Source organism: Quercus robur, chromosome 3, assembly GCF_932294415.1.
Source record: "Quercus robur chromosome 3, dhQueRobu3.1, whole genome shotgun sequence".
NCBI lineage: Eukaryota > Viridiplantae > Streptophyta > Magnoliopsida > Fagales > Fagaceae > Quercus > Quercus robur.
The window spans coordinates 66161198-66187086 of record NC_065536.1 but is presented as its reverse complement, the minus strand read 5'-3'; the positions used below and the strand labels follow the sequence as shown (position 1 = coordinate 66187086).

Here is a 25889-nt window from a genome sequence, read left to right as displayed (position 1 = left end):
CAATTGAATCTCGTGTAGATTTGTTTTTCTGTAGAAATTCCAATTCAGCTCAAGTCCGTTTGACGTGTAGAGTTTTGTGTTTTACTCAAAGTATAAAAGGAAAAACCTTAGCTACATTTTAAAAAGTCTTTTGAGAGTTGTGTGTTGAATCTTTTGTAAGATCTAGAGGTGTTTGCCTTCATACACACACTTAGGGTTATCAAGATCAAGATTCATGTTAAGAACTTGGTGATCTCTTCAGTTGCTGCACAAAGAACTTTAAAGAATATCTATAACCTTTGAATGGAGTCTCAAAGTCACAAGTAAGAGAACTTGTGGTTGCAGTGAATCAAAGAAAGAAGTAGTCCGTGGACTCGGAGCTGTCACGTGGTCGTGATAGTAAGTTTTCTACTCGAGGTAGCAATAGGATGTTAGTGGTCTAAGTTCTATTGTACAAACTTCAATTTTTTCATAGTAGATCTGTTTTACCTTGAGGATAGTTAGGTTAAATTCTCCCCAGGTTTTTTACCAGTTTCGTTTTTTTAGGTTATTATATCGTTGTGTTCTTTACATTTCTGCATTATTTACATGATATGATTTTATTGTGTTAACCTAGATCTGAATAATTTATGTAAGTAATCACTTGACTAAATAACTCGGTTAAACAACTTATGTCAAGAGGTCTAAAAACGTACATTTATTACTCACTTTGGTAGAAAATTTTATAGTTTATATTGAAAATGAAATTTTTCAAGTTTCACTATGGAGATTGTAAAGATAAACTTTTTTCTATAAATTTTATTATCCATTTCTTTAAAGATTTAATTGTCCTTTTACTCAACTACAAATCACGATTTCGGTGTAAAAAGAAAGTGTGTATACAATTGTGTACAACAACATTGTGACATAAACACTAACTATTAGCAAAATTATCAAAAATTGGCAATAATGACATAAAATTACTTTTTTGAGGGCATTAAGTGCAGCCCAATAGGTTGATGAATATTGACTTGTCATAGGCTTATTTTACTTATTTATCTTTTAAGTTAAATGCCGTGAATAATTGCGGTAAGAAATATAGCATGATAAATTTAAAGAAGGTGCACCTTCTTTGCTTTGTACAGAGCTTCAAGGTTTTTTTTTTTTTGGTGGGTGAGGGTGAGCTTAAAGTTATATACGTTAAAAAAACAAAAAACAAAAAGCTAAATGTTTTTTTTTCGGCTAAGATAAAGCTATATGTGGACTTTACTACTTTAGTTTGGACTTGCAAATTACATATTTTTTATAAATTTCAAGAATAACATAGTTTTTGATAAATTTCAGATCACACCAAAGACTAACATTTTTTTTTTGTTGATAACAAGACTAACATATATAAATAGATAATACGCTGTCACAAGTGCTTTTCAAAATCTGATTAGAGTTGGGAATGAATTTCATTGTTTCCAATTTTATTGTGAATTAGAAAATATAATTGTCGGGACTTGGTAATATACGGCAGTTAAAAAAAGTGATTGTTGAGAAATCTGGCCATTGAAAAATTTGAAAAACATTACCAAAGTTTGTCAGTGTGATGTATGTGGTCCTTTTTGCTTTGGTTTCTATGTGCTTTTAGCAACTCAGCTACTCTCTTTGTCCTTCTTGGATTGAGATCCTGTGCAATACCTAGGGTATTGCACGGGGTACAATAGCTCAAATCCTAGCCTTCCATTCAATCTAATGGTTCTAAAATAACTCCACGTCATCAATCCGCGTCACTTAGTAAAAAACAATTTTAATTCACTCTCATTTCTTCTTTCTCTCATTTTTTTCCTGTTCATGTCTTTCTCTCTGCAACTTTTCACTCCTTAGTCCTCTCCTCTGTTCTCTCTAATTTTCAAAATTTTCAAAAAATCCCGATGTTGTTACCGCTTCGCTTGCGCTCTCGCGGCAAACCACCGTCATCGTACGGACCAAGTCTCGAATCAGCCACCATTGCGCCACCCACCGGCCACCATTTCTCTCCCCCAATGATCTATCAGCCCCTGCTACGCCTCTGTCGGCTTCACTGCTTAGCATCTCTAAACTACACTGCCAGCCCAATCACTTCCCAATGAGTTCTCTCTCTGACTTTCCATATATATTGGGAACCCGAAAGAAAATAAATTGAAATTGCAATTTTTTTTTTTTTTTTTTTAGTTAGTTTTGAGATTAAGGATTGAAATTAGATGGTGGGTTTTTTGGCTATGGGATTTATGGGTTCTTTTAATCTGGGTTTTTTTTTTTTTTTTTTTTTTTTTTTTTTTTTTTTTTTTTTTTCATTCTCACGGTGGTGATTTGTACTAAGACCCAAGAAATTGTTGATGGGTATATTGTTTTGCTCGGTATTATGGGTTGGATTATTAATTTGTTTATTTTTGAACTTGAGCAGAATTTAATGCTTCTTCATTGTTGAACTTGAAAGGCACTATGAATACCTTTATCTAACTTAAGTTGGACATATAGGTGATATATGTGGACAATTTAGAGATTTGCTTTATTATTATTTTTTAATAGGGTATTGCAATGAAGATTAGGCATATCAAAATCTGTTAGTGATTGGAATAATTCATTATTACAGAATTTGCATCAATGTGAAGTTCTAAATTTATACAGCAATTTAGAGTGTTCATTTGCAGTTAAGATGGCATTAGTTTTGATGATGGAGAGTCTCCATTGTAGACCTCTCAAAGTTGAAAAGGTAGATTTTGCTGTGCACGGGTAATGTAGCATTAGTGGAATGCTTACATTTTTTTTTTTTTGGTTGGTTGTGATCTTGCTAGTTGTGATCTAGGTTGGTTTTGATGTAGCTTGTTTGAAAGCTACTGTAAGAGCTAAAGACCATGGGCGTGATTTCTTGTTGCGGTGATAGTAGACAGTTTGACATTGGTAGTAAACAATAGATACTAAAGACAGATGCAGTTTGACATTGGTAGTAAACAATAGGTTCCAAAGACAGATGTCTTTCAGTGTGTCATTAAATATTCATACTATGCTTTGGTTGACTGCATTTTTGTGGTAATATGCTCTCAATTTGTAGTAATAGTTGAAATTGATAGCAATTAAACCTTGTAATGTAGGTTTGATAGTTCATGTACAAGCAAAATTGGTTGTTTCTTTGCTAAGTTCTGTGTAGTCATAGCTATGCTTTTGATATATAAATCACCCCCCCTCCCCGGGGCCCAAGTCTGTCCATCATCTTAATAGTAATATTCTTGTTTTTTTCTAGCATTGTTTCAACCTTTCAATATTATCATCTATGTAGTTTGAATTTGAAAATATTATTGCAGTGAGTCACAATATTAAAGGTTGCTACTTTTTATTATCCACTATGCAGGTGATTTCTTGGATGCAATTGAGCACTAAACCTGTTTTTTCTGAATTGGTGGCTCAATAATCTCAGCATGGTTATACATAAGGGCTGGCACTAACGGGCTACCATAGACAAGCCACTTGAGATCGAAAAAGCATATGATCTTGAAGCGCACACACTTATTTCCCTCTTTTCTTTGTGTGGAAATTATATATATTCTACTAGCTAGTGGGAAAAATTGGCCTTATAATCAAGGTCTATAATTCAGTAGAACTCTTGTTATCTTGTTATTTGGCATTTTGATCAAAGTATACATTTCAATGAAATTTGAACTCTATCGGAACAAGTATTTTTTGTTCCTTTTATGTGTTTGTTTTAATATTGCATTTGTCACTAAATTGGTTACTCAATTATTTGTTGTCTATTGATTTTGATGAAAAAAAAGTTTTAAGCTTGGTAAGATTTCAAAAGAGAAATCATAAAAATCATTACAGATATTGAAATATCAAGAAAAGAATAATTGCACTTTATTACATTCTCTTGGTTTACACTATACATCATTGTAAGGGTTTTTGTATACATAAACAGGGACACTCAAGTGTCAAAATTGAACGATACAACATAAAACTCAAGCAAGTCTTTTTTGTCTCATTACATGTTTCGAAGTAAAAAGAAGTTCACTCATATCAAGTCTAAAACTTTAATGACACTGAAAATTAGTCTTGCTAGCATCAAGATATCAATCCATAAGGAATGCTTCAAAACCTTTTCTGGCAATATAGCTTGGCTGGAGCTCTATGCTCTATCATCCTGCAACGTTAAAAAACAAATTTCAATCAATACAGTAACATCTTAGAAGACCAACCCTCTATTTACTTGTAAAAATCTTAAATGATTCGTTGGTTTCAAGTGAAATAAACCAACAATTTGACTGGAACTTGAAACATAATTGCTATATATAAGTACTTTTATAGTGCCCCACACAGCCCACACCTTTTGAACTTAGAACAACCCTTATTTCAAGCTTGGCTAAGAACCGACAGAAATTTCCATGACAAAGACAACCCAACAGAAGAAAAACTACATCTACCAAAATTCAAAAATTTATCTATAATTTACTGCAATTAGAGCAAAAGTTAGCCTAGCTGCTGTATACTTGAACAGATGCACCCCCACCATTTGTAATTGCACTTTGAACCAACCAAGTGATGTAAGAAAACTGCCAACTTATGCTCAAATTGTAGTGGCAACCGAAGCAACTAAAGAGCCTAAGACAATGCATATCTCTACATTATTAACATTTGAGGAACTAAGGAGGCAATATTAACATGATAAATTCTAATATTTGGAAGCAAAATATCCTCTTTGCCAACAAATGGGATTTTCACAAACTTCACAATGTCAGGTAGTTGAACGGAAATAGTAGAAGAAACAGCCTTGTCTATGAGCACATTCTTGGCAAAATCAAGACCAAGTGTGATGCTTGCACATATATGAAGCCTTCCTCCTCAGATTGAATTTGAGTGTTATTAGGAGTTAGTAAAAATGATAGAACTATTAACAAATTAATGGGTAAAATTAATAAGAAAAACTCAAAAGACAAGTTGTTCGAAGGAAAACCAAGAACCCAAACACTCAAATTACAGTGATCTTCTCTTGAAGAAACTACGAGAGCAACACGTAGAAAATCAAAACAAAAATTTTCCAATTGGTACTACCAGTGACATCAACTACAGACGAAATTCTTCCTTTTTTTTTTCCATCCTAACCCACACAATCATAGAGAAAAACGAACAAGTGAAACTTAACCAAAAAAAAAAAAAAAAAACCAATCCATAATTCCGAGCAAAACAATATACCCATCAACAATTTCTTGGCTCTTAGTACAAATCACCTCCGTGAGAATGAAAAATTGTAAAAAAAAAAAAAAAAAAATCACAACTTTACCCAAAAAAAAACACCCAGATTAAAAGAACCCATAAATCCATAGCCAAAAAACCCACCATCAGATTTCAATGCCTAAGCTCAAAACCAACTTTAAAAAAAATATATATATAAAAAATTGCAATGTCAATTTATTTTCTATCGTGTTCTCAATATATATGAACAGTCAGAGAGAGAGAGAACTTACTGGGAAGTGATTGGGCCAGCGGTGCAGATTGGAGATGCTAGGCAGTGGAGCCGATAGAGGCATAGCAGGGGTTGATAGATCGTTGGGGAAGAGAAATGGTGGCTGGTGAGTGGCGCCATGGTGGCGATGACGGTGGTTTGGCGTGAGAGTGGTAGCGGCAAAAGCAAGTCAGCAACATCAGGATTTTTTGAAAATTTTGAGAATTAGAGAGAACAGAGGAAAGGACTGCGGAGTGAAAAGTTGGAGAGAGAGATATGAACAGAAGAAAAAAAAATGAGAGAAAAAAGGAATGAGAGTGAATTAAAATTTTTTTTCCTAAGTGACGCGGATCGATGACGTGGAGGTATTTTAGAGCCATTAGATTGAATGGAAGGCTAGGATTTAAGCTATTGCACCCCGTGCAATACCCTAGGTATTGCACGGGATCTCAATCCGTCCTTCTTCTTCCATTTCTGACACTTATGAAACCATGTGTCACATAAAGCAGTTTGTTTTTCACTGTTGAGGGGACACTTCCATATTTGTAAGGTATTCCCAGCTTTTGGGAAAAAGATTATGCGGTTTTTAGTTGTGACTGTGATGTGTGTGGGAATCTCTTGGTGTCCCAAAAAATAGTGGCTTTTGCATCCGTGTTTGATTGGTAGGTGGGTTTTTTTTTTTACTCTCATTGTTGATTGTTAGACGTGTTAGAGATATATATTAGACATATTAGTCCAATGTAATAGACCCAAACTCATTTCTGTTTGTACTAGTAGTCTAGGGTTTAGTCTGTTATATATACTCATGTTAGGGTTCATTGTAACATAGGAGGTTATTGTACTACACTCTCATATAATAAAGATGTAGCCCTTAAGGGATTCCTCCGTGGATGTAGGCCGTAAGGCTGAACCACGTAACCCTTGTGTTCTCAGTGTTCCTCCTCTATGCTTTCGCTTTCGCATCCGTACTAGCATATTCAACATGGGGTATCAATGCTAATATTTAACATGGTATCAGAGTCAAACTTCGTTCTTGGCATCAAACAAACATCTCTACACAGCAAAGAAGATTCACACGTGCATACCACCATCTGAAGTCACACATATTTCTCTGCCGGATCTAGACTCCACGGCATCTCGCAGCCACCATGGCTCTGTGCTGTGTCAAAATCCAACAAACTCAAGCAAACCCGTGACATCAATCTCAGATCTGTGCAAATCCAAGCTTCGCCTGATGAAACCAACAAGACATACGTGCTCCACGGCATATCGGGACCAAAACCCAGAAACCCGACCTCCAACGGCACCCTCACGCGCTCCCACGTGCCTACAATGGCTCCTGGAACATTCACACGCGCCGCCGTAGATTCTCGACTCCCAGGCTAGATCTCAGTCACACGCGCCGCCAAGACGGCCTTCTCGTCCACTGATCTACTTGGCCTGAGAATCTGGTGGTCATACGATGCTACACGCGCCACCACGCGCTAGCGCAGTTTCTAGCGACTTCTCCACGCGCCGCCGCCGATTTCACAAGGTCAGATTCTCCTATGGTTACACGCGCCACCATGACGGCCTCGTACCTCGCCGATCTGCCAAACCACCGAAGTCCGAGCATCAATCTCCCTTGCACGCGCTACCACGCGTCTTCGGAAGTTCCAGACACGCGCCGGTGGAATAGAACACGCGCCGGAGAGCTGCTGCTAACGACGTGTGACGTCACCGGATGACGTCACCTATCCACGTCAGCATGCCACGCACGTCATCAGCGACACGTCATCAGCCACGTCAGCAGTGTTGTCTCGTCAACACCACGTCATTGACCCGGACCGACCCGGACCACCCGAATCTGACCCGTGAGCACTTTGACTGTTGACTTTGACTCTGGACCAGTTGACTTTGACTTTTTGCGTTGACCTTTGACCAAAAGTCAAAATTTCCAAAAGGGCCTATCTTGCTCAGTTTTTCGCGTAGATTCCGATTTTGGCCTCCGTTTCTTCGTTTGAAGCTTCGAAATTGGACAATTGGCACATTCTTCATTGTGGTTTCTTCAAAGGCATTTTACAAGGCATCTTCAAGTGATCTTCTCATGCTTATCCAACCTCAAGTCTTCATCAAACTTCCGCCTTGAGTTTGAGGGAGGGTGTTAGAGATATATATTAGACATATTAGCCCAATGTAATAGACCCAAGCCCATTCCTGCTTGTACTAGTAGTCTAGGGTTTAGCCCATTCCTCTATGCTTCCTCTTCCGCATCTACTCTAGCATACACAACATGATATAACATATCTCTATGCTAATATTTTAACAAGACGCTTAGTCAAAAATTGAGTCTTTGTGTGTGTTTGCGTGTGTTTGTTTATTACTTATCTTCCATTGTTTTTTGGGATTGGTGAATGGTGAATGGTGAATGATAAGAACAATTGGGTTTCTAAAGTTTTGTAAATTTGTAATCTGAGAATTGGGTTTTTCTCTGTAATGGTATGTGTTCTGATTACTCTCCCACTAATACTATTCCATTGCAACTAATATTTTGCTTGTTATTTTGTTCAATATAGTGTGTTTTAGCTTTGACTGACAGAATTTCACCCATTTCTCCATTGGGGGAGTTCTGTTTTCGTCTTTTCTTGAATTTGATGAGCAGCAGCAATTAGCAAAAGCTTTTGAATCTATGGTTTTGAGCTCATCCTTTGTCTCTCCTTTCCTTTGTGTGAAGATTCATTTTGATTCCCACTCATGTATGTTAAGCTTTATTAAACCAAAGTTTGTTAATTTTTACTCATTTCTCCATTGGGGGAGTGTTGTTTTGGTCCTCCTTTCCTGAATATGATGAAAAGTAGCCATTAATCAAATCTTCTGAATCTGAGGTTTTGAGCTCACCCCTTGTCTCTTATTTCCTCTGTGTGAAGATTCATTTTATTTCCCACTTTTGTATGCTGAGCTTTATTAGACCCAAGTTTGTCAGTATGATGTATGTGGTCCTTAGCCTTAGGCAATCAATCAGGATATTGATGGTCAATGCTTTTCTTTTGTCCTTTAGTTGCAACATTGCATTTCAGATTTTTGGAGCAAGTGAATTTCTATCATGTTTCATTTACTCCTTTGCAGGATTTTTCTGGTATATCTCCCTTGCTTAATTTATTACCTCAGAGTCAGAGGATTATCTCCTGGAGTTTAAAAATGTATGTGGTGGAGAGCAAAGGAGGTGTCATTGTGTGCATGTTGCTTGCCTTGTTATTCTTGGGCACATGGCCTGCTGTTTTGACTCTCCTAGAAAGGCGAGGTCGTCTTCCTCAACATACTTATCTTGACTACTCGATCACTAATCTCTTGGCTGCTGTCATTATTGCTTTGACATTTGGGGAGATAGGCAAGGGCACGCCTACTGCACCAAATTTTTTCACTCAACTTTCTCAGGTGAGTTCCCTTTGTATATGAAAGGTGGTGTTCTTTCCATTTGGGGAATTGAAGTTGTTATACTTATACCAATATAAGCATTTAGAAAATAGATAGATTCTTCAATGCAGATTGAAACAATTTGGTAGAGCTTTATTGGTATAACAATTTCATTTCCAAAATTGGAAAGAACACCACAAATATAAGCATGAATAAAACAGATACATTGCTTGATGCAGATTGAAACAGTACGGTAGAGCTCTGTTTTCTGTGACTAATGTACACTATTTTCTGGTACAACTTCTATTATTAACGATTAGCTGTTCTTTAAATTAGGCATATGTTTAATTAGAACTCAGCCCATTTTAGTTGCTCCCACTGTGGTCAAATGCCATAACTAAAATTAACAAACATGTCAACCATTTTCTATGTTCTCTCTGTGTGTCTATATTCTCATTGTCCTTCTCATCGACCTATGTTGCGGAACTGAGCAAATACAACCATGGGCATATATCCAATGACATTTCATTAGATGAGACCACTGCACAAGGTGTTAAGACCTGTTCTCATTGTTTGGCCATAGGCACAAGTACCACCTAACACCAGTATAAGGGCAAAAAATGAAAACAAAAATTTCCATCCTTATGTGGATCAGGAACCTTAATGATTGTAAAATTTTGTTCAGCTGTAACTATGACCAATTAACTGAGGACAATTAAAATGGGAGCAGCCTATTGGAAATGGATTGATAGCCCACGTTTGAATACTTTTCTAGATAGGTGGAAACCAAATGAAAGTTTGGAGGTATATAAATAAAAAAGGAAGAATAATATAGTTGTGTTCTGAGTAGAATTTACATAGTGCTCTTGGGTGTCATTTCCTCTCTCTCTCTCTCTCTCCATCTTTTTTGCACTGGATATGTAAATGCAAAGCGCAGCAGCTGTCCATAAGTTTCTTATTGTATATTAGTGTTGTAATTTTTGGTCCATTCTTTATATACTATTCAACAAAACCCTTATGTAGGTGGTGAAATAAAGTAAGATATGCCTAGTTTCTACGATAAGGTAACTGTATGTCTTTATTTAGTGTAAAGCTTTGTCATTAATCCCGATAGTTGCAAACCTTTCAAGGCGAGAATTGCATAATCATTTCCTGGAGGGAAATAATCGATTATATGAGAAATTCCTGTAACTATGATTGTGAGAACAATTATTATATATGATAGCAGCAAATTTGCCATCAAAGACTAACAGTTTGGCCTGGTTTCAAGATGTCCAGACTGCTTGAACACTATCTCACCTCTTAAAACTTGCAAACTAACATATGACTGTTGCCCATGAAAAAGAGGTGAAAGACTCAACCATAGTTTTCAGTAAATGATGTTGGAGACTGACTGAGAAGCCGTATGTTCTAGATTTTCTAGTATCTAGGCAATTAAATTTTGGCAGTTTGATTTCTGAACACATTTACTTATCAAATCTAGGAAAAATTTTTAAATATTTGGGATGCCAGGATATAATTGAGACGCTTGTTGGAGATGAGAATGCATGTAAGTTCTTTAACGGTGCTGAATGAAATGTCATTGGATGCCGAGTTCGCTTGTGGCTTGGGGATGATGTTCACTTAAATGGTTCAATCTATAGTAGGTCGTTCACTTTTAAGTAAACTAGCGTCCTAGTCCCTCATCTAGTTTTAATTATGTAGCATTACAAATCTCAATTGTGCTTTATTTCAAATGGAAGTAGTTTTGAATCTTCTAAGGGGGATTTATGCTGCATACTTGGCCATGAATCTTGTTGTATAAAATCTAGAACTCTCTCTCTCTCTAAATAGAAGATCAAAGATTTTATTGAATCAGAAAAGAATGATACAAGCAACTGATCTTAATACATAAGAGCTATCCTATATATACACGTCTCAAAAAGACTAAGTCCCTAAAAATCAGTAAATCAATTACTAACTATGCTAACTGTACAATAGTGTTTTATTATATACATGATAGCCTAATTATTACAAGCCACGTGTATCATAGTCTCCAACTTCATGATAAGGTATTGCCTCAATGGTTTCTAGCACATCCCTGCAAGCCCACTGGTGCTCTGTATCTGATGCTTCTGCTGCATATTTGCTACACAATTGTTTATTGTTGTGGCTGACCTTGTCTACTAGTGATGATGCTACTGTGCTTGTACTAGCATCAGTATAGCTACCAACCATCTCTTTGCTTTGTTGGCCTGCTCCACCATTGGATTGCTGCCCTTCACTAGTCCCAGCAGATAATTCCTTAAGCCTTGAGCAAATTGTACCAGTTTTAACACCCCCCCCCCCCCCCCCCTCAAGAGCAAGGCTCTTGCAGTTTGTGTTTCTGACACTGGTTCTGGAAATTCAACACTAGCAGCAAAGATATTAATCAAACCCAACTTCTTGATCAATCTTAGATAGTTGTCTACACCTAAAGCCTTAGTGAAAACATCAGCTAGCTGATTTTTAGAAGCCACATGAAAGGTTTTAGTTGTTCCATCTAGAACCCTGTTTCTAACAATGTGGCAATCAGCTTCTATATGCTTTGATCTCTCATGGAATACTGGATTTGCAGCTATATGCAGTGCTGCTTGGTTGTCACAGTATAATAAAACTAGTTTGTCATGCTTCATATGTAAATCTTTCAATAGAAACAACAACCATGTCACTTCACATGTTGTAGTTGCCATGGATCTATACTCTGCCTCGGCTGAAGATCTTGAAACCATTGACTGTTTCTTTGATCTCCACGATATTAATGAGTCCCCAAGGAAGACACAATACCCTATAAGAGACTTTCTAGTGTCTGGACATCCAGCCTAATCAACATCACAATATGCCTTTAACTGTAAGTCTGAATCACAAGGAAAAAACACCCCTTGACCTGGTATTCCTTTGATATATTGTGTATTCTATTGGCTGCTAAAAACTGACTTAACCTATTCACATCATAGGTTATGTTAGGCCTACTCAAAGTCAAATACATCAACTTCCCTATAAGCCTTCTATACTGACTTGAGTCTTCTAGTAGCTCTCCATTACTCTTTGACAACTTAAGTTGTTGCTCCATAGGTGACTTAACAGGCTTACAACCCATCATGCCTGTTTCCTTCAGAATTTCAAGTGCAAACTTCCTTTGATTCAAGCTGATTCCCTTATCACTCCTTGCAATCTCAAGTCCTAAGAAATACTTGAGTGATCCTAGGTCTTTGATCCCAAATTTGGCATCCAAAACTGACTTCAAGGCTGCCACACAGCTAGGATCATTTCCTGTAATCACCATGCCATCCACATATACTAACAATGCAGTAAACAAAGGACCCTTAGCATAAACAAATAAAGAATGATCAGCTTGAGATTGAACAAAGCCAAGCTGTTGAATGGTTGAAGAAAGTTTAGTGTACCATTGCCTGGATGCATGCCTTAACCCATAGAGTGACTTAACAAGTCTGTAAACAGTAGGTGTAGATGCAGAATTTGAAGTTGAACAAACCCCCACCCCCCCCCCCCCCCCCCCTTACTGTGAAAACCAGGAGGTAAAGTCATGTATACTTCCTCAACCAAATCTCCATGCAAGAAGGCATTATTAATGTCTAATTGATGAAGTAGCCAAGACCTAGCTGCAGCCAAAGCAAACAGCACTTTGACAGAAACTATCTTGGCTATAGGTGAGAAAGTTTCAATGAAGTCAAGGCCTTCCCTTTGGGTATAACCCTTGGCAACTAATCTTGTCTTATACTTGTCAACAGTTCTATCTGATTTTAACTTGATCCTATATATCCATTTGCATCCAATGGGTGTTTTCCCTGAGGCAAACTAGTAAGTTCCCAAGTGTGGTTTTGTTCAAGAGCTTGGATTTCCTTATCCATTGCTTCTCTCCAAAGGGGTCTTTGACTGCTTGAAAAAAATTTTGAGGCTCTTGAGGATTGGAACTAACTGCCACGACATAGGACTGATAGCTTGGCATTAAATGAGCATAAGTGAGGCTATGAGCTATGTCATAAGGTCCACCAAAAGCAGGGAGACTGGTAGAAGCACAAGAATAATCCTGCAAGTAAGATGGAGGTTTTGAAGGTCTAGCTGACTTTCTGGTAGGTGCAGGTGGTGCTTCTGTTGTTGATGTAGAAGCCTGTTCTCGTAAGGCAGATGGAGGAACTAAGGGAAAATGAGAAGATGGAATGAAATCAGTATCAGGTAAATCAGCGAGTAAGGAATCAGATGTCTCAACAGGTAGAGAGCTAACAATGGAATTAGGTACTGAATTAGAAACTGAAGTAGGGACAAAATCTGGAAGTACATTAGGAACTGAAGTATGTGAGAAAACACTTGTAGTATCTACTATAATGACAGGAGTAACAAAAGTATCAATACCTGAGCTGAAAGAAGCATTACCTTGAAGTTCAAAATCTGAAAGAAAAGGATCAGCTATAGCAGCATTTTCACCAGCAAAAGGAAATATTTCCTCATGAAAAATGACATCCCTTGAGATAAAAACTGATTTGGTAGAAAGATCATACACTTTATAACCTTTTACCCCAAAAGGATACCCCAAAAATACACATTTTTTAGTTCTAGGGTCAAACTTTGATCTGTTATGAGAAAGAGTAGATGCATAACATAGGCAGCCAAATACTCTCAAATGATCATAGGTTGGCTCATGACCAAAAAGGATTCCATAAGGTGTTTTATGGGACAATGGTGAACTTGGTATTCTATTGATCAAGTACACTGCAGTCAAGACACTATGTCTCCACAGATATAAAGGTAATTTGGCTTGAAACATAAGAGATCTTGCAACATTTAAGATGTGTTGATGCTTCCTCCACAATGGCATTTTGTTGAGGGGGTCTCAACACAACTTAATTGATGCAAAATGCCCTTTTGTGCAAAGAAATCCTTCATTATGAATTCAGTCCCATTATCTGTCCTCACAACCTTGACCCTTTTAGCAAACTGAGTTTCTTACAAAACTGCTCTAAGACAGATTGTGTTTATGACTTGTGTTTTAACAAATAAACCCAAGTAGACCTAGAACAATCATCTACAATGGTTAAGAATTATTGCAATTGTCAATAGTGGGAACTGAAAAAGGACCCCACAAGTCACAATGCAGCAAATCAAAGCAATTTTCAGAAACAAGAGAACTTTTATTGAATGGTAATATCTATTTTTTTGCAATAGGACAAATGTCACAATGAAAGTTATTTACAAAATCATGAAGAGGCACTTTATTAAACTTCATCAAAGCCAATTTGGCATTTGACAAATGCCCTAATCTGAGATGCCAAACATGTGGCTGAACCTTGTTGACTGACAACACTGCAAAAATTGAAGAGGAAATGGATTTTCTCTCTTCCAGTAGGTAAAGACCACTGTACTCTCTACCCAGACCAATTGTGCTCCAATGAGCAAGGTCCTGGATGAAACAGAAAGTTCCAAGAAAAATGAGGCAACAAAGAACAAATTTTGCCAATTTACTCACTGATATAAGATTGAAACTAAATGGAGGAACACAGAGAACATCATATAGAACAAGTGTTTCTGTAATTTTGACAGTTCCTACGTGAGTAACTAAAGCAATTTCACCATTTGGTAAGTTCACGAGTGTTTAGAGTAGAAGTTATAGTGGTGAAACAAGAAACTGAATGCACCATATGGTCAGTAGCCCCTGTGTCTATGACCCAATCAGTGGATGAAAACATATCTTTATTGACTAATTTGGCAAAGAAAACAGAATGCTTCAAGTTGGAAATGAAAGGCAAACCAGAAGCCATACCTGCCATAGTCTCAAGATAGGAATTAGAAGCTGAGGGCTGTGAAGTGGTGACTGCCATACTAGCACTAGCAGGAACACTAACAAAAGAAGCCACACCGGCAACTGCAGTCATCAGGCTGGGCACTCCATCACCACTGCTTACAGTAGCAGCTTGATGCTTGTTACTAGAACCAGAGCTAGTGTTGAAGTAAGCCAGCAATTGCTCATATTGAGCCTTTGAAATTGGAAATTGGACTGTTCCAAATGAAGGATGCTCAACCAAAGTTCCTTGATCATAAGAGACTTGGTTAGCATTTGATTTTCCTTTTGGCTTGTACCCGGGTGGATATCCATGAAGCTTATAGCACTTGTCAATGGTGTGCCCAAGCATATTGCAGTGTGTACATAAAGGCCTTTCCTTTTTATTGTTTCCCTTGCTCCAATTAGCATTACCAGCATTATTGCCCTTTGAATTCACATACATGGCAACTGAATCTGGTTTTGCTGCAAAGGATCCTCCATGTCCAATGTGCTTATGAGACTCCTCTTGAAGAACTAAGGCATATACTTTGCTTATTGAAGGAAAAGGCTCACACATCAGAATCTGAGTTCTTATAGTCTCAAAATTCTCATTCAATCCCATCAAAAACCTCATCACATAAGCTTTATCATGAGTAGCACTTAGGGTTTTCATTGCTCCACAACTACACTCTGGTAATGGCTCAAGATTCAACAATTGATCCCACAACCTCTTAAATTTTGTGAAATATTCAGTTACTGTCATCTGATTTTGAGTGATGTGAGAAATCTCCCTTTGAAGATTATAGATTTTAGGACCATTGCCTTGTGAAAACAGATTGTTCAATTCAATCCACATATCTCTAGCAGTTTCACAATAGATTATACTACTAGATACATCAACATGCATTGAATTGCTGAGCCAAGAAAGTACCATTGTATTCCAGCTTTGCCAGTCTTCATAGAGAGGAGATTCTAGATCAGGCATAGAAATCTTGCCATTGATGAACCCTATCTTCTTCTTGGCAGTGAGAGCCAAAATCATAGCCCTTGACCAAGAATGATAATTTCTCATCCCAAGCAATGGTTGTGTTACTAGAACACTGCCTGGATTCTCACTTGCACTGAGAAAGTATGGATTTGTAGGAATTGATTCATTGTTTGTGGTTGAATTTGTCTGAGAAGTATGTTTATTGACTGGATCAGATTGGTTGCTTGAATCAGGGGACGCCATTGTTGAAGCTTCGTGCTCAGCTTTGTGACTCTGATACCACATAAAATCTAGAACTCTCTCTCTCTAAATAGAAGATCGGAGATTTTATTGAATCAGAAAAGAATGATACAAGCAACTGATCTTAATACATAAGAGCTATCCTATATATACACGTCTCAAAAAGACTAAGTCCCTAAAAATCAGTAAATCAGTTACTAACTATGCTAACTGTACAATAGTGTTTCATTATATACATGACAGCCTAATTATTACAAGCCACGTGTATCATAGTCTCCAAAGCTATGTATGAAGACTTCATGATAAGGTATTGCCTCAGTGGTTTCTAGCACATCCCTGCAAGCCCACTAGTGCTCTGTATCTGATGCTTCTGCTGCACGTTTAATTGTTTATTGTTGTGGCTGACCTTGTCTGCTAGTGATGATGCTACTGTGCTTGTACTAGCATCAGTATAGCTACCAACCATCTCTTTGCTTTGTTGGCCTGCTCCACCATTGGATTGCTGCCCTTCACTAGTCCCAGCAGATAATTCCTTAAGCCTTGAGCAAATTGTATTAGTTTTAATATGTTGCAGTGGCATTGTATCAGTTAAAAGTGATTCATAATTCTTCTGGGGTGCTTGATGCAGGATAACTGGCCCTCCGTTTTATTTGCAATGGCGGGTGGGGTGGTGCTCAGCATTGGTAATCTGTCTACACAGTATAGTTTGGCTTTAGTTGGTTTATCAGTGACAGAAGTGATAACTTCAAGCATAATTGTTGTTATAGGTCTCTCTCTCTCTCTCTCTCTCTCTCTCTAAACATACACCGGCAAATGAACATGAACATGTACATACAAATAAACGCACACAACCCCAATTTGTGTATGTATTTGTGTGTGGAAATGCATTTTGAAAAGGATGAAGTAAAAGCTTGGCAAGATAGTAATTTTTCATTATTGTATTTGTTCTGATTGTAACAGGCACAACCATGAATTACTTTTTAGATGATAAAATCAACAGAGCTGATATTCTTTTCCCTGGTGTTGGTTGCTTCTTGATTGCGGTTTGTCTTGGCTCTTTTGTTCATGCATCCAACGCAGCTGACAATAAGGAAAAGCTCAAAAGTTTGTCCACTGAGTATGCCTCTAACCGTCATAGTTAAAAAGGAAAATGTTCTGATTTGGATTAAAGGTTTCTTCTGTTGATAATAAATGTTGCTTTATTGATTAGTGAAAATCAGCTAAATTACCCATGGAATCTTAAATCTGAATTAATTTTTAAACTGGTACCTTTCTCTGTGGTTCATTTTCCATTCTCTTCTGTTATTTCCTTTTGCCTGTATTTGTTCCCATAGAAAACTTCAGAAGAAGAATACAGTTATTACATTGTGCTAAGTTAATGAATAATGAAGCACCTGCATAGGACTACTTGAATGAGAAGCCTAGGGACAGCTGAATTTATGATAAGTAGCTGCCAATAATGCGTTAAAAAAAAGTACAAAAACTTCTAACTTAATGAAAGAAGCCTTTTATTTTTCCATTTGAGGAGACAATAAATTTGTTGAGAAGTATGTTCTGTTTTCTTGAAAGGAAGTGCGGTTAATTTTCTTTCTTAATGCTGATCTTGATGGTTGTTTTTCAACTACTCCTTGCTATGATTTTGTTAGGTTAAGGTCATGTTTTAGTAAAATTTCAATTGCATTGGGAAATCTTTTCTTCCTTCTTATGCATTATGGATCATATAACACTAATGCTTCTACAATTGAACCTTTTGACAGAGCTACAGGTTTTTTCACGGATAAAGAAACACTTACAAACGATGGTAACTCTCTAGACTCTTAGTTTTCTAGCTTTGGGATTCCTTCATTCAATAAAACTGTTAAGTCTCTCTCTCTCCAACATGGGACATCAGTAGTTAGAGAGAGTGATGTCGAAAATGGAAGTGGTTCTGCAGAGAAGGCCAGAGCTGGAACTGCAGGTTTCCTCATAGAACTTGAGAACAGAAGATCGATTAAAGTTGGCAGTTTTGATTGATTATGGATAGTTTTAAAATTTTAATCTAGAATTATGGTATTTTCATTTATACCTTCCAACACACACATAATTAATTTGGTCCCATTATACATGAAGTTATGGGATGATGACTGCACTGAACCTACATCTAATTAGTGGTCCACCTCTTGCTTTTTAGAATGAATTTCCTGCATCTATAGACAAAACATCTTTGGATTTACTGGTTATAATATTCTAATTGCAGGTGTTTGGTAAGAGCACTGTAATTGGACTGGCCATAACTTTCTTTGCTGGTATTTGCTTCTCTCTATTCTCACCAGCGTTCAATTTGGCAACAAATGATCAATGGCACACTTTAAAGAAGGGGGTTCCTCACTTGTCTGTCTATACTGCATTTTTCTACTTCTCAGTTTCTTGTTTTGTCGTCGGCATCATTCTAAATATCATCTTCCTTTACCACCCTATACTAAACTTACCCAAATCATCCCTTAAGGCTTACTTGTCAGACTGGAATGGTCGAGGCTGGGCCTTTTTGGCTGGGTTCTTGTGTGGGTTTGGAAATGGTCTTCAATTTATAGGAGGTGAAGCAGCAGGATATGCAGCAGCAGATGCTGTTCAGGTTAGCTTTATTACCTATACAAGTCAGTATGTGGATACATATTGTTACATACAATTATGATACTGATAATTACATGACATTTTTTACTAACATACGACTGCTTAGAGACGCATGCCTATCACACATGCATGTTTACCAAATTCTCAATGCTCATATCAATTTTGCGGTGATACACAGGCACTTCCACTTGTGAGCACCTTTTGGGGCATACTTATCTTTGGAGAGTATCGGAGTTCATCACGAAAAACGTATATACTTCTTGTCAGCATGTTGTTTATGTTTGTTGTAGCTGTTGGACTTCTTATGGCATCATCAGGGCATAGAAAATAAGTTTGCAGTTGGGGAAGTCATTGTCTGGAAATTGTATATATAGAACATAAATTGTTAAAATAATTGACACAGTTGTGAAGATCGAAGACATATGCTGTTGGTTGGTTGAGACGCAAAAATGGCCATGTACAGTGTCACTGTCATTCCCAATATTCAACTACAGAATTCTCCTTAGTCATCTCTTTAAAAAGACACAAATTGGAGCGAGGTTGATGAGTATAGTAAAGAAAAATTGCTATCAATTCTTAATGTATCTCTGTTAGCATGCAGTGGTTGATTTAGACTCTGCCAATTAATACCTGTAACTTAAATCTTTATTTCTACGTTTTTATATTTTTCTTTTCAATAAAATAAGTGAATTGCATAATGTTCTTTATTTCAACCAAAACCCCCCTTACCTCCTCTTATTTTGATCTTTATAATATGTGTTGTGAACCGGAATAAAAGAAAGATAAATTATTCAATGTGAGATGACTAGCCTCCTGAACTTGAAGAGAAAATTGATTTTTTTTTTCTTTTGGTTAATTTTCTGCTTGATTGTGATTAATGCATTCAAGGTATATAAATAGTCAAGAATGAAATAATCTCATTACAATCTAATCCTAAAAAAATAGGAACCAACTCCTATTTAAATACAAATTGAAAACAAAACAAAACAAAATAGAATCTAAAAGAATATCCTAATATGTAATCGTATAATTATTTAAACTTTAGACTTCATCAATCTGAATTGGTATGTTGCTGGACATAACAATATGCATCATATTTTTTTTCTTCCTTTCTTTTTCTTCAAATTAGTTTCACTTCCATGCTATATGTTTATGATGTTATGATGTGTGGCTATGATGCGGGAAATTGGTTGATCATATGAAAAGATAAAACTTGGTTACAACTTCTTGTGTGTTGTATCTTAGATTCTCAATCAATTTCACTATGTAGTTGCATTAATTAATAAATCACATGATTGAATTTAATTGTTTTTAGTTTTTACAAAAATGTGCTGCATTAATAAATAATTAAATACAGTTACAATGTTGAATTTAATTGGCAAATCTAAGATACAATACTTAAATAATTTTTCCTAAGTTTTAACCCATATGAAATGTATAATTATTCCTAATCTATATTGGCATATATCATATTAACCCCCATTCAATTAAGATTACATTTCTTTACAACACATAATGCAAAGAGGTTATGATATGGAGGTGAGGTGAGACGGTGAGAATTTGAGTGAAAACTCATTGCGAGCTTCTTATTTGAGAATGAAAATTATTGAATGTTCTATGTTTTCAGAGTGGAAAAATAAAGCCCGTAAAAAAGGATAGGAAATAATATATATATATATATATATATATTATTTATGGATTTACACCATTTAATTTTAAACAAATTTATATAGTATGAGGCGGATAATTTCAATTTTCACTTAAATCAGTGATGTATATTTTTGTTTGTATATACGGTGAATAGTCTTGTATGTATAAGAACAAGACCAAATAAAAAATAAAAAATAAAAATCATTATTTCTAATAAAAGTAAGCATTGAATTTTTTTCCCTCTTAATTATCTATCATTCATATGTACATATTGCAACATATTTCATGCTATAGAATTCCAAACAAGTGCACCCTTTGTATAGTTGTTCCCCATATGTATATTCAATTTATTCATAGAAAAGTAATGCTACATATACAAACTTTTTTACAATGTTTTTATAAACTGCTGATGTGATTTTAGCATTTTCCAAATAGTTATTGTAAGTAAAAATGTGATGTTAGTGATGGGCCCATATTAGAACTAGTAAGAATTCGTCACATCAACAGTTTATAAAAATATTGTAAAATAATTTGTATCTGTAGCATTACTCTTTATACAATCTATTCATATAAGAGGGTAAGAAAAAATACACATAAACCCTAAAATCAGGAGGGATAACAAATTAAATTCTAAAATTTCATAAAAGAAAAAAATTAGTCCTTATAGATTGCAAAGATTATAAATTAAAAGATTTCAAATGATAATAAATTAAACCATTGATTTATATGCAAACTTCATATTTTAATTTGTTACTTTTGATATTATAAGGTTTAATTTTTGAAACAATAGGATCTAAATCAGATACAATTTAGTAATAAAATAAAAATAACGTATAAATATTTCGTTATAATATAGAAAAAAAAGGAGAAAAAGATACAAAGAAAAAATGTCAAGAACTTAACCTTAAACCAAACTCAATAGTTTTTAAAACCTGAAAAATCATTTCAAAAATACCCTAATATGTCAAGAATATATATATATATTATGAGTCAGGAACATAATCTTAAAACATTAAAAACCAAGAAATAGGGGGAAAAAACCCAAAAATACTATCATTTCTATAAAGAAAATAATAAGAATGATTCTACCATCAATGATATCTAACTTCTACTTAGGGCTATAACATATTATTTAAACCCTGATTAAATATTTTAAATTTTAAATTTTCAAAAAGGAATATATATATATATATATAATTTTTTTTTTTTACTTCAAATGATAGAATTATATTGAAAAGAGGAAAACAGAATATATGTTCCCACACCTGGAGGTTGTACAAGGAAAGCCAACACAATGGAATGCAACCCCAGGAGAAGCAAAAAAAAAAAATATATATATATATATATATATATACATATATACATATATATAACAAAAGAGGGAGAAACCAAAGCTCATAGATGGGGTCCCGCCAAGGCCAGCCGTTGGTATTCTTCGAGTAACGAAGTTGCCACTCTCAGAATGACAGTGGGGTGAGTTTGAACATGCTCAAAGTGAAATCGGTTTCTAGCATTCCATAGTGACCACGCGATCATTGCCCAGATCTCCAATTCCTTTACATCAAGCCTTTCAACCATAGCTCTAGCAAGAAGGTAGAAACTAAAGGCCTCATAACTACTCTTTCCCACGAGCCAACGCCCAGACATTAGGAGCAAATGGACATTCCCACAGAATATGGTGTCGCTTTATCCACAAAGACAGGTAGTGTTTTAAAAACACAAGCTAAAGCAAGAAATCACAGATCAAGAAAGAAATTAAATTGTAGAAAGTTCTGAGTGAGGAAAGAAAATCTTATTGATCTGATGTATCAATTACAAAAACTACCTAATTTCAATAACAAAATTCCTAAAAATGCTCCACGAAATAAAATTAAGCCAGTGCCTCTTCAGCCACACCTTAAGCCTTTCTGATGCTTTATATGTGCAATGCTTGTCTTCAAACCAGACTTACTTGCTTTCTTCAATTCTGCTTTACCCTTCTTCAATTCACCTTCACCTTTAGCTTTAGACTACTTCTTAACATAGTGTTTCAGAGTTTGATACCCAAAATGTCATCTCAGGTGGAGTTCTAGAACAAGGATTGGATCCGTCCTCCATACCAATGGCGAGTTGTCGCATCGAATAAGCTACTGGTCGAAAACATTGAGATCGTGGTAACCAGTTATGGCTGTCAATCCCCACCATGCAAACATAAAAAAATAAATAAATAAAAAATAAAAAAAAGGCACCAGTACACCACCTGATGTGGATTATTTATCGGGTGCTTTTCTAAAACATTCTGAAAAGAACTCAAACGTTGGCATGCAAAATTTAAATCATGCGAACAAGGAATTTGGAGCACCAAAAGCAAGCATAGTGGACAATAATGCAAAAAAAATGCACAACTTTTGTTACAATTCTCTATGTGGATGAGTGTAATTAGTAGAGAAAAAATAGTGAGTTTATATAAAAGTAACAGATAACCAATCAAAATCTATTGCGTAAGAGAGGAGTGGCAAAAATTTTGAATCTATTTATGGTAGTAAAAAAAAACTCTAGCAAAAAACATAAGAGAGAGAATTACATAGAGGGAAAGAGTGAGAAAACCAAGATAAAATTCATGTTTTTTTAAAATATACTTTTGGTTGGGTTATAGGAAGATCCATTTTTATATATAGAAAAATTGGATTGGAAATATGGATTACAAAAAAAAACAACATAATTAGGAAATTAAAACACCCATTTGTTACTAAATTCTGTATCTAAAGATGATAGAAATTTCGTACCGTGGCTGTGTGAATGCAAGGTGTTATTAATCTTTGGTTTCCTCCACCATTTCAAAGTGATAAAGAGTATGTTTTCTTTTGTTAATGGAGAAAGAAATTATAAACAAATTTTACTTAAAATACCAATTATTATGAATAAATGTTATATAAAATACCAACTATTTGTTTGTATAATGATCCTTATCTAAGTACGTACTTGAATCATGTGATGCAACATATATATAATTGTCATTCACACTTTCATACATAAAATAAGAATTTTTTTCGTTAGCTAAATTGTATTTATTGACATAAAGTTAGTATGTTAATTGTTATCCTCTTCATATCTTTAATTTTTTTAATGAAATTTTAAAAAATTGTGTCTAAATAAATTGAGTAAAAGAAGCTAACAAATAAGTTATTATCCGAATCACTCATGTTATCGGCAAAAGTTTTCTTTAAAAAAAAATTTATTTATGTAATACTCTTTTATTACAAAAACTTCATAATTCTAGATTTCTAGGTTTATAATAATATTTAAAAAGTGTCACAAATATTCAAAATTAATTAAACATGTTTTGAACCCTTTATAAATTAAATTGTTGAAAGAAGATGTTGTACGTTCACAAGTTTGAAGAGGTGATAGTAATTCCAGTGATATTTTTGATAGGGTTGAAAACAAAAGAATTGGAGTATACCCAAAAAGACTTATGTTATGTTACAAGAAGAACCGTAACTCAATCACGATACATAAACAATATCAAGTTCAACTACCGCCACTGGCACTGAATCTTGCATGAGCTTAATTAGCCTTGATAAGATCATCACTACAACAAACAAAGATATTTACTAATTAACCATCTCTAATTTACTTCTTTCTTTTTCTTTCCTTTTTAAAAAAAACCCATCTATATAGTAGAATATTATTAGAACCTTCTTGACTTACGGTAACTTTGTATGTTTCTTTCATGGGTAAAATATTATTTTAGTCTCTATACCTTATTAAAAGTTTGTTTTTCTTCCTAAACTTTAAAAAGTTTTTTTTTTAATAATTTGGGGAGAGAAATAGGAATAAAAAATAACTTTTTTTCAATAGTTTAAGAACCGGAAAAAAAAAAAGGTAAAGTTTAAAGTCAAAAAGTAAAATATTTTCAAAAGTTTAGGTACAAAAAATGAAATTTTCAATAGTTATTTGAGAATGAAAAATGAATTTTTTAAAGTTTAGAGATGAAAAAAAAAACTTTTGGTAAAGTTAAGAACCAAAATTGTATTTTACTTTTCTTTCTTTTTATGTGTGTTAAGACATATGTGATTTAATGTTAGGAACATATGTCAATATAGAATTGACTAATTCTTTGATAAAATGCATTTTACTCATAATTGGGTAGATATTTAGGATGTGTTTAATACTTCAAGGAACAAGGTTTCAAGTTCAAGTGTTAAAATCATGCAAGTTTTTCCAAGAAACCAGTGAAAAAGTACTGGATTTTAAAACTCGACAGCTAGTATCTATTAAGATTTAAAAAACTGTTTCAACCCGATGCTCAACAACTATTCGACAAATAGGGTATCTATCGAGGTTTATGAAAATCAGTTTTTTAGAACTGATTTCACTCCAATCCGTGAATAGATGTTTGGGCTTTCTATTCTCACAACCCTAAATATATATAAGGATTGTTTTAAGGGCTGTCACAGCTGATGCAACTCAATGCAAAAGTTTTTTACAAACATATTGTGAACCGGAGACATATGCCCTAGTTCATCATTCTATTCAAGAAATTGTTGTGTTTGTATACCGTAGGGTTTTGTAACCAAAGAACTTCATAATCTTCATCATGTTGATGAACTAAAGAACTTTACAACTAACATCTTTCTCAAGTTGGTGAGTAAGCCGCATACTAGGATCCGTGCATCGAATTGGTTAGTCACGTACTGGGAGCCGTGTATTATAAGGAGAGATTGTTACTACAGAATAAGTCCAATTGGGTATTGGATTAAGGGTTTAACTGTAGGTTGGTATAAGGTACTGAGATTCCTTTACTTGTAACCGCTTGTTGTGATAATAATGAATTCTCAGAAGTAGTGACTTTAAAATCACCCGATGAAGTTTTTGTTATGTAAGTTTTCCCCATTCGTAAACAAATCACCATGCATGTCAATTTAATTTCCACTGCATTTAGTTATTTGGTGATTTATTTGTACTACCACGTGTATTGCATGTTAATTGAATTAATTAATTAATTTGTTAAATCACAAGGGGGTCAATACATTATTGGCTTATCAATGTGTCTCAAATTTTATTAGATAGAAATGATATGTTTTATTCTCAAAGAAATTATATATATATATATATATATAGAGAGAGAGAGAGAGAGAGAGAGAGAGAGAGAGAGAGAGAGAGAGAGAGAGAGAGAGAGAGAGAGAGAGAGAGAGAGAGAGAGAGAGAGAGAGAGAGAGAGAGAATATTTATTCTTCTTTTTCTATCTAAAAGACGAGCTCATTTTGTTGTTGTAAATGTAATTTTACTTTATAAAGGTAAGAATTAAGAAGAATTAAGTGATTTCTGTAGCTATAATTAAGAAATTGAATTAGATATGGATTTTCTTTAAAAACTAAATAAATAAATTTGAATGGATGTGACCCTTAAACCATAGATTACATCAATAAGTTAAAAACTATGGTACACGTCACACTACAGTACACCCTTCCTTAGGCTAAAGGCTTATAAGGTAAGGGTGGGAAGCATCTCTCCCCAATGTGAGATTGAGCAAATTCGTGCGGGTAGGACGTAGGTCAATCCTTGCCCATCTCAAAGCAAACAATACCTAATTGGGGGCCGAGACGAAAGTCCTCCCACATCTACCATAAATGATATCTAACTTCTTCTTAGGGTTATAACATATTATTTAAATCCTCCTATTAAATTTTTTAAATTCTTTTCCTTCAAAAAAAAAATTTAATTCTAAAATTTCAAAAAGAAATAATTTAGATCTTGTATATGTAGTTTGCAAAGATACTAAATATGAAGATTTCAAAAGCAAATAAACA

The 25889-nt window shown here is 35.0% G+C and overlaps 2 protein-coding genes and 2 long non-coding RNA genes across 11 annotated transcripts in view; 2 read left to right on the top strand and 2 right to left on the bottom strand.

Annotated features, from left to right (window-relative positions):
• LOC126718979 (ureide permease 1-like) overlaps positions 1-19145 on the top strand; it is a 164049-nt gene extending 144904 nt beyond the window's left edge. The window contains exons 1-8 of one of the 7 annotated variants that reach the window (XM_050421440.1): positions 5882-6081; positions 8525-8833; positions 16466-16604; positions 16798-16954; positions 17595-17638; positions 17729-17832; positions 18074-18448; positions 18626-19145. In XM_050421440.1, coding sequence (XP_050277397.1) covers positions 8597-8833; positions 16466-16604; positions 16798-16954; positions 17595-17638; positions 17729-17832; positions 18074-18448; positions 18626-18778 — 1209 coding nt within the window. In that variant the 5' untranslated portion in view covers positions 5882-6081; positions 8525-8596 and the 3' untranslated portion in view covers positions 18779-19145. Of the gene's footprint in view, positions 1-5881; positions 6086-7795; positions 7898-8135; positions 8155-8524; positions 8834-16465; positions 16605-16797; positions 16955-17594; positions 17639-17728; positions 17833-18073; positions 18449-18625 lie in introns of those variants that run through there. The other 6 variants (XM_050421439.1, XM_050421430.1, XM_050421442.1 and 3 more) reach the window with 6 other exon arrangements.
• Positions 1624-3647, top strand: LOC126718983 (uncharacterized). 2 transcript variants are annotated; one of them, XR_007653156.1, is made up of 2 exons: positions 1624-2075; positions 3335-3647. It is a non-coding gene; the product is annotated as an uncharacterized LOC126718983 (long non-coding RNA). The 2 variants fall into 2 exon arrangements; XR_007653157.1 differs by having other exon boundaries at positions 1624-2698.
• LOC126718982 (uncharacterized) lies at positions 3808-5872 on the bottom strand. The gene is made up of 2 exons (XR_007653155.1): positions 5442-5872; positions 3808-4120 (listed from the first exon to the last, which is right to left on the bottom strand). It is a non-coding gene; the product is annotated as an uncharacterized LOC126718982 (long non-coding RNA).
• On the bottom strand, positions 14023-15937 carry LOC126718978 (uncharacterized). Its single transcript, XM_050421414.1, has 2 exons — positions 14610-15937; positions 14023-14249 (listed from the first exon to the last, which is right to left on the bottom strand). Exons 1-2 carry the CDS (start codon positions 15880-15882, stop codon positions 14215-14217), a joined length of 1308 nt encoding a protein of 435 aa, XP_050277371.1. The 5' UTR covers positions 15883-15937; the 3' UTR covers positions 14023-14214.
• Positions 19146-25889: the final 6744 nt, after the last annotated feature.

Bases quoted from the DNA above. Each gene is read 5' to 3' on its own strand.
- LOC126718978 (XM_050421414.1), bottom strand. From the start codon at position 15,882: ATGTGGTATCAGAGTCACAAAGCTGAGCACGAAGCTTCAACAATGGCG. The intron at 14,250-14,609 runs GTATGGCTTCTG...TGTTTCATCCAG, and splicing joins CTATCTTGAGACTATGGCAG to GACCTTGCTCATTGGAGCAC.